Source organism: Corvus cornix, chromosome 4 (assembly GCF_000738735.6).
Source record: "Corvus cornix cornix isolate S_Up_H32 chromosome 4, ASM73873v5, whole genome shotgun sequence".
In the NCBI taxonomy this organism is placed as follows: domain Eukaryota; kingdom Metazoa; phylum Chordata; class Aves; order Passeriformes; family Corvidae; genus Corvus; species Corvus cornix.
Genome location: NC_046334.1, coordinates 761,284 through 778,739, shown reverse-complemented (window position 1 = coordinate 778,739; position 17,456 = coordinate 761,284). Strand labels below are relative to the sequence as shown.

General features: G+C 45.0%; 1 protein-coding gene across 2 annotated transcripts in view; it reads right to left on the bottom strand.

Moving 5' to 3' along the window:
* Positions 1 to 17,456, bottom strand: part of ADAMTS3 (ADAM metallopeptidase with thrombospondin type 1 motif 3) — a 54,070-nt gene that overhangs the window by 11,766 nt on the left and 24,848 nt on the right. For both annotated transcript variants that reach the window (XM_039550935.1, XM_039550936.1), the window contains 4 exons: positions 3,366 to 3,565; positions 1,194 to 1,277; positions 938 to 1,094; positions 277 to 382 (listed from right to left, as the gene is read on the bottom strand). In XM_039550935.1, coding sequence (XP_039406869.1) covers positions 277 to 382; positions 938 to 1,094; positions 1,194 to 1,277; positions 3,366 to 3,565 — 547 coding nt within the window. The remainder of the gene's footprint in view (positions 1 to 276; positions 383 to 937; positions 1,095 to 1,193; positions 1,278 to 3,365; positions 3,566 to 17,456) is intronic.

Genomic DNA, 17,456 nt, shown 5'->3' with positions numbered 1-17,456 from the left:
GTGAAGGACACTCAAACCAGCTCCTGTCTCCACTGCCTGGACCTTCCAGGTCCCTTCCTTGCTTTCCCTCACCCCAGAGAAAACAAGTTCACCCTCCCTCCCCTTCCCTTCTTCCGCCACTTGTCTCTCCATTGTTTCAACCACTACTGCACTCCCAGGGGAATGGAAATAAAACCAGGACATCTTCCATAGAGCCATTAAATCCAACCCCCTTGGAGCAAGCACAAAGTGCAGCACAGCATTTTGGCATCATCCAGTAATAAAAGTTGCACTTACACGTGCCCAGTCTCATGAGCAACAACAAAGGCTGACGAAAACCCGTCCTCATGGTTGAGGGTGCAGCTCCGGACTGGGTGGCACATGCCTGTCACAGGAGCATATCCTACGGAGAGACATCAGGGCTGAGTCTTGTGCTCAGCACACGGATTTTAAATGAGACCCCCCAGTGAACTTCCTCAGGAAAAGCTAACATTGCTCTAAGGCCAGGGCAGCCTGCCTGGCTCCTCATCCTGACCAGTGCCTGCTCTGACACACCCCAAACTCTGGGAATTCCTGCCCATCATCATTAGTTCCCTGAGTCCAAAGGATGGATGCAGGTGTCAAAGTGGCTGGGATGTCTATAAATGGAAATCTGTGGTGAAAGATGCAATAAAATAAAGGGAAGTGGAATGCCACGTGCACTGAGGTTCCCAGCGATCCCTGAACATACAGGAGTTTGAAGAGAGTTAAGAAGTATTTATTTACAACTCTCAAGAGAGGAATTCAATCTACAGTTGGATATAAATGGCAAGGACTCATGGCAAGGTCTCCTTCCTTTTGATAAAGGAATGAACAAGACGAGGAGCTCACAATGCAATTCCCAATTTTTGCTCTTTTCTGGCAGACGCCAGCCAAGAAACACCGAGCCCAGAGCTCTGCTCCAGGTCAGCTGCATTACCTTGCATACCAGCGGGCCCAAAATCTTGCCTGGTTAAGAAGATGGCATGGTCGTGGTGCTCGGCGTGGCTGGGGTCTGACTTCTGCTGCTGATAGGCCCAGCGGCACACGTTCTCCAGGCTGCGCGAGGGGTTCCCCCTTTCAATCAAGCTGATGGACTGAGAGGGCAACACTTTAGTGGCTCCTAAAGGCAGCAAATTCAGGTAAATTGGGATTTTTCTGCCCAGGAGATGAAGGTGGAGAAGTGGCTCACTCACCTTTGCGTACCCCAACATGATCATTCGGACCAACACAACATTGATGTGAACGCCCAGGGACTCATCATGGTAAATTTCATTCACCTGAGGAAAGAAGACGAAAAATTTAAAAAGAAAAAAACCCACTGATGGTACCAAGGGAACTTCCAAGGCCACGGAGATGTTATTTCAAGTGCCTGTACCACTACAGTCCTCAGAAGAGGATTCAAGTCTTGGATCATTTCCACTCAGTGAAAAATGTAGATTCACTTCCTGTCATCACATACCCCCTTCACATGGAACTTTGGGAAGCACCTGTCAAACCTCCTCTCACTTTTAATGGATCAGGGCTCAAAGAAAAGGGGATTGGGGAAAAGACTTCAAGTACAAACCCCGCAAATCACAGAATCCCAGACTGGTTTGGGCTGGCAGGCAACTTAAAGCTCATCTCATTCCACCCCTCTGCCAAGGGCAGGAACACCTTCCACTAGACCAGGTTGCTCTAAGCCTTGTCCAAGCTGGCCTGGAATACTTCCAGTGCTTCTTGTTTTGAAGAGTATTTTTTTTAGGAGCAACTTATACTGCTGCCCTATTTTTTCAAGATCAGTTAGAAGTCTGTGGTCACTTCTGTACTAAAAAGAGGCTTTGTGGAAGGGAAGTTAGAAAAACAGAATTATGCAGATGGGCCCAAAGCTGTCCTTCTTGAGGCCCTTCCCTGTGTCTGGGAAGGTGAGAAATGTCCTGGCACCAGAGTGTGAAACATCTGCAGGTCCTCAATGAAGCTCCTCATTCCCCTAAAAACAAAATAAATATTATATTATGGGCAATTGGTGAGAAATAAACACCCCTGTTCAGAGACTGGTAGGTTTGAGCAGGAGTTAGAGGGTTGTTTTATTTTTCAGTCAGGCTAAACAGAACTTCCCCTCAGGGAAAAAGGTCACTGGGAGTTGTCCAGACTGTGGGCCCTGGCACGAGGATTTCAGCCCATGGTTTAAACCTGGACATGAGAGCAGTGTCAGCAGGGCAGTGGGACAGAGAATGAGCACAGAGCTCAGGCTGCCTGTCCTGTGAAGCATCATCCCAAAGGTCAGTCACTCCTCTCTTATCTTCTCCCCATTAGTGCAATAGCATCGCTCCCATGAAGGGCTGGGCCAGGATAAATGTTCACAACTTCCTTTCTGCCAATAGAAAACGGGGGAGTTTTCTAGACACAGGAGTGACTTGCTTGGAGACAAAAAGGACCCTGGAGCTGACCTAAAGCTTCAAGTCTTCAAGATTTCCCCATATCCCACATTTTATCCCATTCTCTGAATGGCTCTGGACAGCAGAGTGTCAGCTCACCCTGGCTTTGGCCCCACAGCTGCTCCCAGCAGATGGAGCCGCAGGCATGTAAAAAACATGGAAGTGGTTTGGGGCATGGATCAACCCTGCTGCTCACTGAAAGGTTTTTAAAACCAAAAAGACAATATTCTGCAATAATGTGTAATGGAGATATAATGCTGATGTTCCACGGGGTATGTGGGAAAAAGGAATTTATTTTCTGAGTGATGCTGGAAAACATCACATTGGTTGGGTTAAATTCATATAGGAATAGTTTTTTTCCTTTCAGATTCTATATTCTCAAATTTAGATGAACTGTAAGCTTAAGGAATCATTTAAAAATTATTCCAGGAATAAAAAGGGTGTAAAACATACAAGAGTCATTCCTACACCCATAAAATAATTATTAACAGGAATCATTATGGTAATAATTAGTCCCTCACCTTCATCCTTAAAGAGATTGTTTTTCTTTCCTGTTTCTTAGACAGATCTACCAGTATTATCAGAAGGTTTGCTCTGTCAGAGAGCCATTGAGAGTTTAGAACACTTTTTCCTCTACATATTTATGCTTTAATCAGTTTTTCTCCACTGTGTTGTGGAAGAAGCTTGGAATTACCAGAAATGGATCAAGTTTACGTTTTTTCCTTACTGTGTTTCAACTATTTCCAAATTATTGGAATTACCCTCAAATGTTCCCTAGGAAACTACTGCAAAAAAGATGAATTAAAGGAACATCTTAAAACCAGAAAACCTTCTCCAGCAGCAGTCAAAATGATCCCATCGCTATTTTTCCCAAACCCGGTGCTCCTACAAAAGCTCCCACCAGCCATTCAGCTCCCAAACAAGCCGTGCGGTGCTTTGTAGGATACTCACGATGTTCATGAGGGTGAGGAGGTAGTTTTGGACGTGCTCTTTGCCATGGAATCGGACGACAGAGTCGTCCACCCCCAGCAGCACCTCGATGTTGTGGTCATCGTCTCCCGCGTGGCGGCGGCGGCGCAGGGTCTCGTTCAGCTGCTGCTCAATGTGGCCATGCAGGGAACTCAGTGCTCCGAGGCCAGGGAGGAGGGACTCTGCAAGGACAGTCTGCTGTCAGTGGAGTGCTAATTCCTGTCCCATCCGTAGAAGTGTTCAAGGCCAGATTGGACGGAGCTTGGAGCAACCTGGTCTAGTGGAAGTTGTCCCTGCCCATAGCAGAGGATTGGAACTGGGTGGTCTTTAAGGTCTCTTCCAACCCAACCCTTTAAGGTCTTTTCCAACCCAACCCATTCTGTGATTCCATTACATGACCAATGGAATTCCACTTCCATTTCAGAAACATCCTCCCACAAAGCATCCTCACTTGCAGAGTCACCACTCTGGATAAAATACATCAGGAACCCTGAAGAAATTACTCTCGTGGTGTAGGGCTGGGAAAAATCACCAGAAAACCAATAAAAGAATTCATTCAACCACATGGGTCTGTATCACAGTTCTTACTCCACATGCAAAATCCAAAGCTGTTACTTCCACTTACGGCAGTGAAACAAAACATGCCCAGGGATTTTTAACAGGTAAAACCTCACAGCTGTAGGATACTTGGCTCGTCCCAAATCTACACCAGTACTCCAACAGTCTCTGAGCAATGAACATCAGTGAGGAACATCTCATGGTGCACACAATGAGCTGCATACCATGGTTCCTGTGTCCCTGTGACAGTCAGGAGCATCCCTGTTCCCCCACTCTTCCCAAAAACACACAGGGATCTCCCTGCTCTACAAAGCCAGCTAGAGCAACCAGCATGCAGTGGATGGAGAGGAGAGAACAGTCCTGCTTTCCACTCATGCTGTATCAGGGCACTTTCCCCTATGACAGCAAACTTCCAGCCCTTCTCCTCCGTGCCAGAATTCATGAATGCCAAGGCTGCAAGTCCACAAACTGGCCCTTCCTGTGTCTTCAGGCACTCTCAAGTATGCCAACCCTGGGATAGCACACCAGTGAGAAAATCATACACCCACTTCAATTCCAAAAACCGCTCCAGCCGGCAAAGCTGCCAAGTGCAGCATCCAAGGGAAACCCAGCTGGAACGCTGTCACATTGCGGTGCCCACAGTGCCAACTTCCCATACCTTGCTGGGAAGTCAGGCGCTGGGTCTTCTCCCTAATTGCTGTGCCCTGTCCAAAAAATACTGGATCACATGAGTGGTTTATCTATTCTCTTGCCTGTTTTCCATAATGCAGTGCTTCAGTGAGTTCAGAGTCAAACAATCAGGCTCAGCTGCAGGTTACACATACTGCCGAGAGGTGTTTCAGAGGATGCAGCCTGCATCCATGGCCAAGCACTTAACACAGCGCACGGGATCTAAGTCCATCGAGTCCAACTCTTCCCCCAGCACTGCCAAGACCACCACTAAACCACGTCCCCAAGTGCCGCATCCACACAGCTTTTAAATTCCTCTAGGGATGGGAAATCCATCACTGCCCTGGGCAGCCTGTGTCAGGGCTGGACAATCCTTTCCATAAGAAATTTTCCCTAAGGTCCAACCTAAACCTTCCCTGGCACATCTTGAGGCCATTTCCTCTCAAGTCTGAACACTTGTTACTTGGGAGAAAGACAACACGAGGCAATGGTGAAGAAACACACAGAACCACTCTGGCTGTTTGGGGATTTGAGCTAGACAGACTAATCCGTCCTAATCTCATTCTGGAATTAGCTGGTTTGTTATCTCTTCCTTTTTTAATTTGCCAGTCACCTGCATCACTTACATCCCGATCTTACCTGTAGGAACAGATGAGCCCATGCTCTTGTGCCAAGACAAATGGTTATTCTGGGTAACAGCATGTGTTTGTCCTAGAGCGTAACTGCAAAATAATGGAACTACAGCTCTTTCCCTGCTATTAAATAAAGCTGTGATCTGCCCAAATCTAATTTCATCAATACTGTTATCAACCAACCCTCTGTGTACCTAAAGAGAACCCTCAGCATCACTCACATGGGAGATTCTTAGTATCTTATTTCACGTTGTAAAATACATGGGCTGAATTCTGTGCTAGTGATAGAAGCATTCCTCAGATATGTATGTACACCTTTCATCCATCCATCCAGCCAGCCAGCCAGCCAGCCAGCCATCCATCCATCCACCCACCTATCTACCTAGCCATCCATGCTCTTCATATATGTTCAATTGCCTAATTTAGCCTTTCTTCTGAATATACAGCTAGGAAAAGTTATCTAGGGAAGATCCACACCTTCACTAACTCAAAATTAAACTCATGAGAAACCAGTATGGAACCAACTGAGATCAATCTAAGTCCCTTTCCAGAGAGTGTGTTAATGTACAAAATGTCCCCAGGGACAGACGTATTCTGCAGCTACTAAAAAATTCCATTCTCCTATTCTCAAAGTAAGGAAACTAGGCCAGTCCATCGTGTCACCGCCTCCTGAGCCTTATTTTGAAGTGTGCCTTTTGAAAAACCAGCAAAGAAAAAAAGAATCATTTTGTTCAAATGCACATTCCAAACAGTTCCAACAGAATTCTCACTGGTTTCCACACAAATTGTGTATATGCAACATTTTGGTGGCGCTGCTGGTACTGCCTAATTGTGAGGGATCAGCAACAGAAACCACCCAGGTTGTCAGGGCTAAGATATGATGACAGGATGTTCTCATTAGGTTCTGGGATGTGCTGAAACTCGTGTGCTTTGATTTATTAGGTCATTAAAAAAAAAAAAGTCCTGGCAAGTTGCACATTCTGCTTTATCTTTTCTTGAAGCATTGCCTGAAATTGTCTTTTACTCCAGAAGCATCAAATGACTTTCTACCACTACCACAACAGTTTTGTGGCATGAAAAGAATGTGTCCTGTCCTGAGGTCCCTGCCCCAAACACCCTTCCCATGTGGAGCTCTGACACCGGGACTTGCAGTCTTGACTCCATGATTTGGATCCTTAATATTGTCAGTGTCTCTGTAGGAGAGTTTGTTGGTTGCTCAACTGCTGCCAAAATGTCTGCTTGTTTGTTTTTGGGGGCGGAGGGGGAAGAGTTTGTCTCTGCAGTGACCCCAACTGAGCCAGTTGGCCATAAAAATACACAGTTTTACTTGATGTTTCACACTGCATGTTCAAGGCTGTATCCGTGAAGTGCTTCCAGAAGCCCCTGCAGAGCGTCTCTCTGGGATATTTCACAATAAATAAATATTATCTATCAACTTTTGATAACACAAAGCAAGCCAGCTCTGCTGCTGCAGAAACAGTGAAGTTACACAGACGAGAACATTGGATTTAACACCTCCCTCAGGGCAGATGGAAAAATCACTTGAGCATTAACAAAAACCAAGCCAGAAAAACTCAGAACAACCCACAAGCCACAAAGTCACTAAGGTTAGAAAAGACCCTTCTGACCATCGAGTCCAACTGCTCCCCCATCATTTCCCAGTCCCCATCAGCTAGATGTCTTTCACCACATGACGATGGAAGTGCTGCTGCCCCTGTGAGTGTTGGGACACTGCAGATGAGGTTTGGTGGTGGTATCACCTTTCATAAAGGTGTCTTGGTGTCAGAGGAGGTGTGAGCAGAGGACAAAGACACTAAAACATTTCCTAGTGGAAATAAAAATGCCAGCAACCAGGTTCAGACACAGCTCCATTTTTACAACAGTTTCACTAAGGAATGAAGAAAAAAGAGAGAAAAAGTTCTTGTGACCTCATATGCAGACCTCCTGAGATGATTAAGCTCGGAGAATTACCTCTGTTTATGTTCTTTTCCAGTGGGACCTTTGGAGTGACAGTGACTGGCAGAATTACAAACAAACAGGGATTAAAGGAAGATCTGAATCCCAAGGCTGCAGGATTAGTCACGAAATGCATGAACTCCATGGGCCATAAACACAGACCCTATCTTACTTTGTTCTTACACTTAGAAGAGCAAAGGAAACATTCTGAAGTGCCAACTGCTTCCATGAAATATGTCTTTCTCTGGTACCTGAGCAGTTCCAGCTGCAGGGTGATTCTGGGAAGGACGGAAGATTTCCTGCACTATATTCCTTGCTCTGACATCACAGGAAGGCTCTTCCCTTCTGCGCACCGTCAGCGAAAACAGCTCTTAGCCCTCATTTACACCAGGGCTTGATGCCAGCAGCACGCTCAGGGAGCCACGTAGAAATGCATAATCCTCTATGTATTTGAATTTTGTTTAGAGCCAACTCAGGATAAACTTTTCCAATAGAAAAGGCTGGAATTTTACCCTGTAATTTTCTTGTCATCACTTCCCTCCCTGGCATGAGGCTTTCTAGGACTGCAGGTTATCCTTACCTGGCAGCAAACACACAGAGAACAAAGCCAGAACTCAAGGAAACTATAATTAAATAGGCCTGAATTTAGGTCAACCATTAACTGTTCTTTTTCCATCCCATGAGCAGAAACAAACAGCAAAGAGGAACGCTGCCAGCCTATTCCAGAGTTCTCAGTGCTGGAGAACACACCTGACACACTTCCTGGGCACTCTGCAACAGCTCTGCACTCACCTGATTCATGGTGAAAGTGCTTTTAGATCTGTGGAAATCTAGTAAGGATGGTGCTGGCAGAAATGTTGCTGCGAGGCTCTAACACACAATCAAACGAAGAGGAATAAGGCTCAGGATCAACCCAAGCTTGTTTGGAATAAACATACTCTGCCCCCTAATAATCAAAAGCTGAGGGAGGACATTGGACAAGCAGAGGAGAAGCCACAGAGGCTGCTCTCTGCACAGCCCACAGACATGCCAGCACCTCGTCTCGCCACCACTAATACCAGATCACAGCTCCGCGCTGGCTTAACACGGCCTCAGGACTTGCCCGGCCTTGCCCTGGCTCATCTGCTCTGCACCTTATTTTTAGCTGGGCTTTAGCCCTAACAGCCAACTTAGCCAATAGGTAGTTATCCTAGAACTACAAACCATGTCTCCCAGAATTACTGCTTGCCTAGTAGCAAGAAATCCTCCCTTTCCCCATTTCTTTAATTATTTGGCTCTCTATATATAGCAAGAATTCCATCATAATTTTATTTTGAAGGTACGGGTGATTTGGTGGTTGGTTTTGTATGTGGAATTTTTTTTTAGAACAGGTTAAAAATATATATTTACTACATGTCATTATTCAAAAAACTTAATTACGGGTAGGGCTGGAGTCTGGCTTTGACCCTGAATTTTGAAGTATGAAAATATATTAAAAACAGGTCTTTTACCAAGACATTATTACAAGCTGTCACTCTTCCTTCAGTTTAGCAACTTACACATGCAGCTCAGAGACTTTAATAGTAAAAAATTGAATTTTTCTACTTTAATCCCAGGAGAACATTCTGTTGGGTAAAGGCCATAACTTATTTGGACATATGAGGAAGACTTGAGCATTTGGGTCTGGCATTTTAGGAGACCTGGGCGACACCTTCTGCTGGTGCTTACAGACAAACAGAGGACATGTAGAAGCCTGTGGGTCACACGTTAGACACAATAAACCAAGCAAAGCCATCCCTTTGTCACTTTACACCACACCAACTTCTTCAATTCAGTATCAATGGAGCCCTTTAAACACAACTGCAATAGAAGGTGAAAAATAAAGAGGAAAAAAAGTCCCATTTCGCAAAATCATCATCTGTATCAATGTCCAAAAGTACAGCAAAAAACATCTGTAGAGGCTCTGAAATTTGGTTTGCAGATGAGAAAAAGTAAGCCAGCAACAATGTGCAGCCTGGCCCACTGCTGAGGTGCACACCTGGGTACCTGGGCTGCCGGAACCAAACCCAGTTTGGGTATGGGAGGGCTCGTTTTTTACAGCTCAGAGTGGCCAGGCTTTACTCCCAAAGTTTCCAGCTCTTAAGAGCATCGAATCAATGACTTTCCAAGCCAGACACTCTCACAGGAACATGAGAGAGCTCTGCATTAACAACCTTAAAAGCACTCATGCCTTCATGCATCATTACATCAACCCAAAAATCATTTTTACTTCACAAAGGAAGTAAAGTACACTTAAAGCGGCCTTGGATTCCTAACTGGAATAATGCACTGCAAAAAGACAGAGCAATCCAGAAAGGGGGGTACCCACTACATTTTGAAAAGCACAGGTTGCATTCATAATTTATCTGCTAAATCAGAACTTACTAGAAGAAGAGATGCTGGATGGCCTGAGCTGTCTGCATTTTTAGGCAGCCTCCCTGAGATACCAACAGGCTTCACAGGAATTCCAGGGTCTAAACTCTTTAAACAGGCATTTTCAGCACCAGAACGCTACTGTGAGCTTCCAATGCTCAAGGAAGTTGCTTTGGCAGAGATACAATCCCCCCAGTGCTCATTAACTAAGTCATTATAGCAAGGCCTTAAAATTCTCTCACTCCTTACTTGGCATCTGACCCAGCTTCTGCCAGCTGGCTGAAAGCATAGCAGGAGCCAAGCTTCCTATTTCACAGACCCATGGAATGGTTTGGGTTGGAAGGCAGCTTAAAGCCCATCTCCTTCCACCTCCTGGCCATGGGCAGGAATATCTTCCACGAGACCAGGTTGCTCCAAGCCCCATCCAACCTGATGTTGGAGACTTCCAGAGATAGAGCAGCCACAGCTTCTCGGAAGAAGACAGTAAATGAATTTTCAGCGGCACAGACTGGGGCAAATGGGAGCAGTTTCCACAGTGAGGGCACTAACTACTCCTTGGGTTGCTCATTTCTTTGGGATAAAGGGAGAGCTGTGTTTACACGCAGCTGCTTATTTTTAAAAGCTATGTAAGGAATGTGTTCCTAAACATGTGGGACCTTTTACTGCCACAGGAACAGTGCAAGAGGACACAGCCTGGCTGGTGATCTTCTGCAGGCTGAGCCACAGCCCTTCTCATCAGCGAGCAGCCCACTGCCCCCTGTCAACAGCAATTACCCTCTGATCACCACTTTATCTGCCCTAAGCCTCTGGAAGTCAGCAAAGCCTGCTACGCTGTCCAGACACAACAGTGGGACATGGGGACAGAGCCCAGTTCCCTTAGAAGGGGATTATTCCAAGCAGGGAGCAGTGCCTTGCTCACACAGCACACAGACACACCACCCTCCCCAGCTCTAGGGGATGAGGGATGGAGCTCGACAGCTGCTGAGGAAGGACTTGTACAAGCCACCAATGTACAATTTAATACTTCACCTAGATATCCTAAATGTGTGCTCTGGACCAGCACCACCACTGACGTAAAATCCCCGCATCGGAGGCCTGCCACTCTGATCCATGCAAAGGGGAAAGCTCTCCCACCATGATCTGTGCAAACGGAAATCTCAAGAAAGAGCCTTTGCCCTTTTCCAGGACAGACTTGCATTCTCCTGCCTATAGAGAAGCCGAAGAGCTTGTCTGAAGGGCTCTGCGTTACCGACCTGGCCTGAGCCAGAACTGCTGTCCAGCTGGAGCACAGAGCCACAAGCGGCTGAGGCAGCTAAGCTTTCCCATTAGAGTAATGACCAACTGTGAAAACATGTTGTAGAAATCCAAGGGAAGAACACCAGTGATGACAAGGTGGGGCACAGCAACCTGCTACTACAAAAATGTTGAAGGACACTGTGGTGGCAACAGTGGAAAAAGCAAAAAGGTACTTTGAATGTTTTTTCTGTAAAAGGAAAGAGACACAAACACACTTCTCACTGACTTGCTCCAAGTTCTCCTGAACCTCTGAGAGACAGAGCAGACCACTACCACAACAAATTACGGACCAGTTAACACTGGGATCTGGGTCCTGCCTGCTGCCTTGGCCGCCCTCCCCTGGCCTGTCTGTGTGATGGAGCTCTGGAATCTGAATAATCCATCTAGAGGTCACTGGCTGGAGTGAACATGGGACCTGTTACAATAAAACACAGAATCATAGAATTGTTAAGGCTGGAAAGGACCTCTAAGAGTCTCAAGTCCAACCATCTGACACCTGAAGTCTAAAAGGCCAAATGAGAAATGGAGAAGAGATGAAGCTCTGTCCAAGTGCCAAAGCCAGAAGTTTTGCACATAAAGGAATCAAAGGAGATTTCTGAATCTCCTTTGCCACTTCTTTCCACCTCTCACATGTTCACAGAAGACACAGAACAGGAAGAATAGCTGGGCCTGGTTCCTTTCTAAATGGAATGAACTTCTTTACAGGTATAAAAGGCAAAATTATTCTTCAACACCCTCAGTGTGATTCGCTCGCACGGGCACTGGCACAGGTGGAAACCAAGGGCGTGAACACCATGGGCAGACTCAGCTATCCCATGGCTTCTGCTGAGATCAGCGCTCAAAGGAGACAGGAGAACGGAATTCACAGTAATCACTCACATAAAAGGAATAACTGAGTGTGCAAAACTGGAAAAAAATGTGGGAAAATATTTATGCAGCCCATATTACCGAGACAAAGAGAACTTCAAAGGTCCCGCCAGTGATAGTGAGTCACAAAGTGTGCGGGTGTGCGACAACGGCTCCCTTCCTTCCAGCGTCTTCCTCCCCCGTTACTCGTTAATGTAGCTGAAAGCATAATTGTCCTTAATTGCTCAGTTGGCACTAAGTGGATTCCAACCTTCTGACAGGACAAAGTCCAGCAGCTGGGTTTTGGAGCCCAGCCTTCTGATGAGCCTGTGCACCTGCAGTGACACCGGCCACGTCCAAGGCAGGGCTCCTCCACTGCTGCAGCCTACTGCCAGGCAGCAGCAGAGCCATGTCTGCATAGAGGAGAGGTCCCTTCCCACCCCAAACATCCCAGGATTCCACAATCCTATGATACACATACAGTACATTTAGATACATATATTGGATTACAATATTTAGGTATTAAGGTACGTAAACCAGAAGTTTTGCAGAGTTTCATTTGCCCATCAACCCTATCTCAAGCTGAAATCCTTAATTTTTAAATTTTAAATTGTAAACAAGAACTGGCTGAATTGATGATTATGGAGTAATTTTTTTTTTGAGGAAAAAAATACACAAAGTGAATGATTATAAATATATTCCAGCTAGCTGTGCTGGGTCAACAAATTCTGATTCTTCACTGAAAAATAGTATTCAATGTCACACAGGCAGATTTTGTGAAATCACAAAGTCAGTCAAAGCCTCTGCTGTCTTCTAGTCAAGCATTTTCTGGAAGGGAGGATTTTAAAAGTGGAAGGGCTGACAGGGAGACAACAGTCCTGAAGTAAAAGCCAGCTCTCAATCCTCACAATGCCTTATGGAGCAGAACCTCATCTACCCACAGCTCTGGCTATAATTACTTGGAGTAAGTGCGATACACTTATGAAAACCACACAGCCTGATATTACAGACATACTGACATCACACTATTTTTAGTGAAAAAAACCAGCCAATAGGCAGCTTAGGAGGGTTGATTTTCACTGTCACACCACAGAACTGGTTTGCAAACATCAGAGTCCCACCTGCGCGTTCCTGTCGCCATTCAGGGTGGGGAAGAGTCTTGTGCAAGGCCCAAACACCAGTCCTCAGAAACTGACACAGATTTTTTTCGTTATGGACCCACCCCCCCCCCCCCTTTTATACTTTCCTTTTTTCGTATAGACTCTTACACAACAAGGCACTTTTTTTTCCTTTCCACCTCACCAAATTCCTACAAGTGCGCCAGCCTCGCCTGCACCTCGCACAGATGTGTTATGAATCTAACTTGCACTGTTTCCACACAGGATATTTTGATCATTCCCCTCTCCTTTCCCCCATCCCAATCCCATCCAAAATAGCACAGAGTCATAATCATAAATTCTCCCATTGTGACCTGAAAGACAGGACTATTTCTCTTGAAAATGCTGTGACTAAGGAGAGGGAGTTTTTCAGCAAGGTTCATCCCTGCAGTCTGCCGTGGGAGGTGAGGTCTGCTGGAAGCATCTTCCAGGGAATTAGTACTTCTTTCTATCCGGAACCCACCTTCTTCTCCCTCCTGACACTCAAGACCACTCAGACAAAACATAAATTAATTCAAATAGACTGGAACATTATTGCTAGAACCTCATCACAATGTGTGAGTATCCAAAATGCCACTTATTTGTGGAATGACACTCCACCAAGCACTTCATGCCTCTTCAGCAGCACACTCTCTCAATGAAGCTGCTTCTTGAATCCAAGGAATTTTCCTGTGAGAGGAGAGCTGCCAACTTTCCTTCTTTGGCGAGCAGGGTCCCATTCTTGCACCTCTCTCCATTTCCTGTACAGTGTTGTTTTAATGAGCCCTCCAGTCTGGTGGAAAGCTAACAGAGACAGCGAGAAAAAGCACAATAATAAAAAGGAGAAGAACCTGAGAGGGGAGAAGATTTAGGAAGAATTTTCCATTGAGTATACAATGGGTCTGACTAGAAATATTACAAGAAGAGATAGTTCTCCTCTGCGAAAGGAGGGAAACACCCTGAGGGTTCAGTATAGACACGTAAAAGGACCTCTTAAGCTAAACAATAAATTTCATGAATTAGAATCACAAAGAAGAAATGCTTAGTCAAATATTATTGGTGTTGCAGAAAACGCAGCAAGAAAGACAATCCAATGTACCAAAATCAATCAAGAGTACAATTTTCAATACTGTCATCTGAAAATGCAGCCTTCGTCTTGGATTCAATCCCTAACTAACATAAAGGTGAGCTTATCCCAGCTCTGGATCCCAGTTTGGTTGCAGTGGCTGAACTACCAAGGGAGGATGGCAGTGGGAGTGATGTGAGAGTGGCAGTCCAAGGTGAGAGAAAGGCTGTTCAAAATTAGGAGACAACAGAATCAACCAATATAGCAGAAGAGTAGAAGAGGCACGACAGCAAATAATTCCAATTTTAAAAAGCGTATCCATGCATTAGTCACGGATAATAAGCCTCTCTTTCTCGCCACATGGAATTTCAGCCATTTCTCAAAATTCCACTGGCATAAATATAAAGGAAAAGCTCCAACTATAAACTGTCACTGAATGCTGTTGAACTCGGGTTCCTGCTTTTTTTTCCATGAATGCACTGTAAGTCAGCATTCCAAGAGCAACAAATGTCTCCAAGCCCAAGCTATTTCCCAACAGTCCATGGACCAAGAGAGTGTCCAAGATAACAGCAAAAATATGCACAAGGCCTTTCTACCCAGATACCACATCCACAGAGCAAGGGGGTGTCCCAAAATCCCAGGCTGATCTGCACAAAGGGGCTCTTGAGTTAGGACAACAAACAGCTTAAAAAACCCAACTGAGCAGAAAGATCACTGAAAATCCTGAAAAAAAAGTAACATCCAAGTCATTAGCGAGACAAGAGTATCTGCTTGGGAATTGGGAAGTGTGATTTGGATAGAAACTCTGCCACTGTGGAACAGCCACTTCCAAACTGTGGGCATCAACTTACCCATTTCTAGTTGGGGTAATAACCTGCAGTGTCTTTGAATATCCCACTCAAGCTGTAAATATGATCATCATCCCAAATAAGCCTTCACAGAAGATGCTGAAAGCAGCTTATTATGTCCCAAGTGCCTAAAAGGTTTCACAGATGCTCTTGGTTGTCCAGTTTTGCTCTTCCATGGAAAAGCACCTGAGGGAACTCACTGTCCAGCAGCGCAGCTTTCCAGTTTTTCCCTGGCTTTCCAGCTTCTGCCTCAGCTTCCCTGGCACTGCAGACACAATCCTATCTTTTACCTGTGCCAGTGCCTCACCACTCTCATTGTAAACTTGTACAGGGACTACAAAATACAGAGTTATATGGAGATACTGGCAGCAGGAACACCTGTATACTGTGCCATCACCTGTGAGGTTCAGAAAAGGGATGTTAAACTCAATGAAGGGGTTGTCTCTCTTTAAAGAAATTTAAAGTCTAATTTCTTAAGGCTTTAAGAATGGAGACAGGGCAGCTGAAGCCAGAGGAGTCTGGATTTCCACAGAGCATTACATCTGATGAACAGCTGTGAGTCAACCTGCTGGCAAAGGCTCAAGTGTACAAGTGCTCAGCTTTAAATCCTACAGATACAGACATGGAATGACCTGCAGGACACATTGCTGGCTTTTCTCCATTGCTTCTTCCCTCAAATGCCCCAAGTTTCTTCTTTACACAGGAACAAACATCCTAAATAAGTGGCATTAGAGGGCGGGATCAAGAAACAGGAATTTGGGGTTTAGTGCCTATCGAATTTCTCTCACTATCAGAAGTTCTAAGTGAGCCTGGAGATGGAAAGAGAGCACATCTGCTCACTGCAGTGCTGGTGAGACGTTCCTAATAACGATGCCGACGTTTCCAAATGGAAGTGGATGGGATGCCCAGATGGCTTTCATTGTCCTATTTTTCCAAACAGCCCGACAAACTTGAGATTTAAAAATAAAAATGAATGATGATCGTGTCTTGCCAGCAAAAAAAAAAAAAAAAAAAAAAAAAAAAAAAGCATGTTTAACAAAGAGCAAATGAAGCAGATCTGAGGAGGTTAGAACTTTATCAGCCTTCCTCCAACCAAACCAAGTATGTAATCAACCCCCACAACATGGCACAGTGCTGCGTGAGCCCTCAAAGAACAGATACTTTTAATTGATTCATCGCCCCTTGTGTTCCCTATTAAAGAGCACTGTTAACTAAAGGAAGACTGATTTTCACTTCTAGTAGTAAATGCTCTCAGCATCAGAAACTTGGAAGCTTTGAAGTGCTGCAAGTAATGAAAATATATTGTTACTTATTCTTGGCAGGGAAAACCCTGATTAAGAAAAGGGGCTTGAAATAAATCAAGAATCAACCCCGTAAAAGAAAATAGAAAAATACCATTAAAATACCAAAGCAGAGGCTCGAATGCATCTGTTTTCAAATTCACTTGTGATCGGGGATAAAAAGAACATGGACTTGGCTATGGAAGAGCCCAAGCAGAACCCAGGGATATGGCAGTGCATTTTCAAGGACTGCTCAGGACAAACTATTTAAAACAGTTCCCAACATTAATTACATGGTTTCTGGATACTCACTGCCTGTTGGTTAGAACTGAGCATTCAAAAAGTAAGTAAATAAGGTAATAAATTATTTTGTGAAGTGGATTTTAATTGGTATCGTAGTTCTAGGGAATACAGGGCTTTTGCTGAAAATTAACAAAATCTATGATACTAGTTACATCATCTGTGATGATATCAATTAGCATTTCTTCATAAGCCACAGAGTATAATGAGTTACCCTTTCACTCCAAGGTATTTCTCAGGAATTTTCAAAACAGGTTTTGCCACAGATAAATGAAAGCAAGAGATGTACTTGGAATTACTCTCAGTCTAGAAGCACCAGATGAATTTTTCATGTTCAACAACATGAGTTCTAAGTAAAGTTTGAGATATTTGCTCTATGTTGTGAGGCAACATCGAGGATCAGAACACAGTTTCACCATGGGCTGGCCCTGAGCTTCCTTTCTGCTCTAAGCAAGGAAAAAACCCCACGAAGAATCTTCATCATCAAATCACAGGTACTCAAAGGCAAATGAAAATCTACATCCAGAAACAGAAGAAGAGAAAGACACTAATTTACCTGGTTCCTAATTAGCTGCCTAACATGGTTAGCAAGTCCAAGACCTGAGTAAAAAGTAAATCACTATCTGGCAGAGCAGCCTGCAATCATCCCCAGTGATTCTGCTCCAGCGACATTCAGAGCTCCTAAGAAACATCCTCAACAGCTTTTTCTCTTCCCCCAGGTCCTCTTCTCCTGGGAACAGACACCCTCCACTATCCCAGATTGCTCCAAGCCTTGTCCAGCCTGGCCTTGGACACTTCCAGGGATGGGGCAGCCACAGCTGCTCTGGGCAACCTGTGCCAGGGCCTCACCAGGCCCACAGGGGAGAATTTCCTCCCAATATCCCATCTAAACCTGCGCTCTGGCAGTGTGAAGCTGGTCCACGCTGCAGACTGCAGAAATCCCCAGACCCACAAACCTTCACTGTCTGCTTGCATGGACCTTCTCAAACCTCTGTGTACCACTCCACAGCACTTGGAAACACAGTGCAGAAGAGCCTGGACAGGAGGGAACAGGGTATATACTAAACTGGTAAACTATTACAACATTAACTTTGA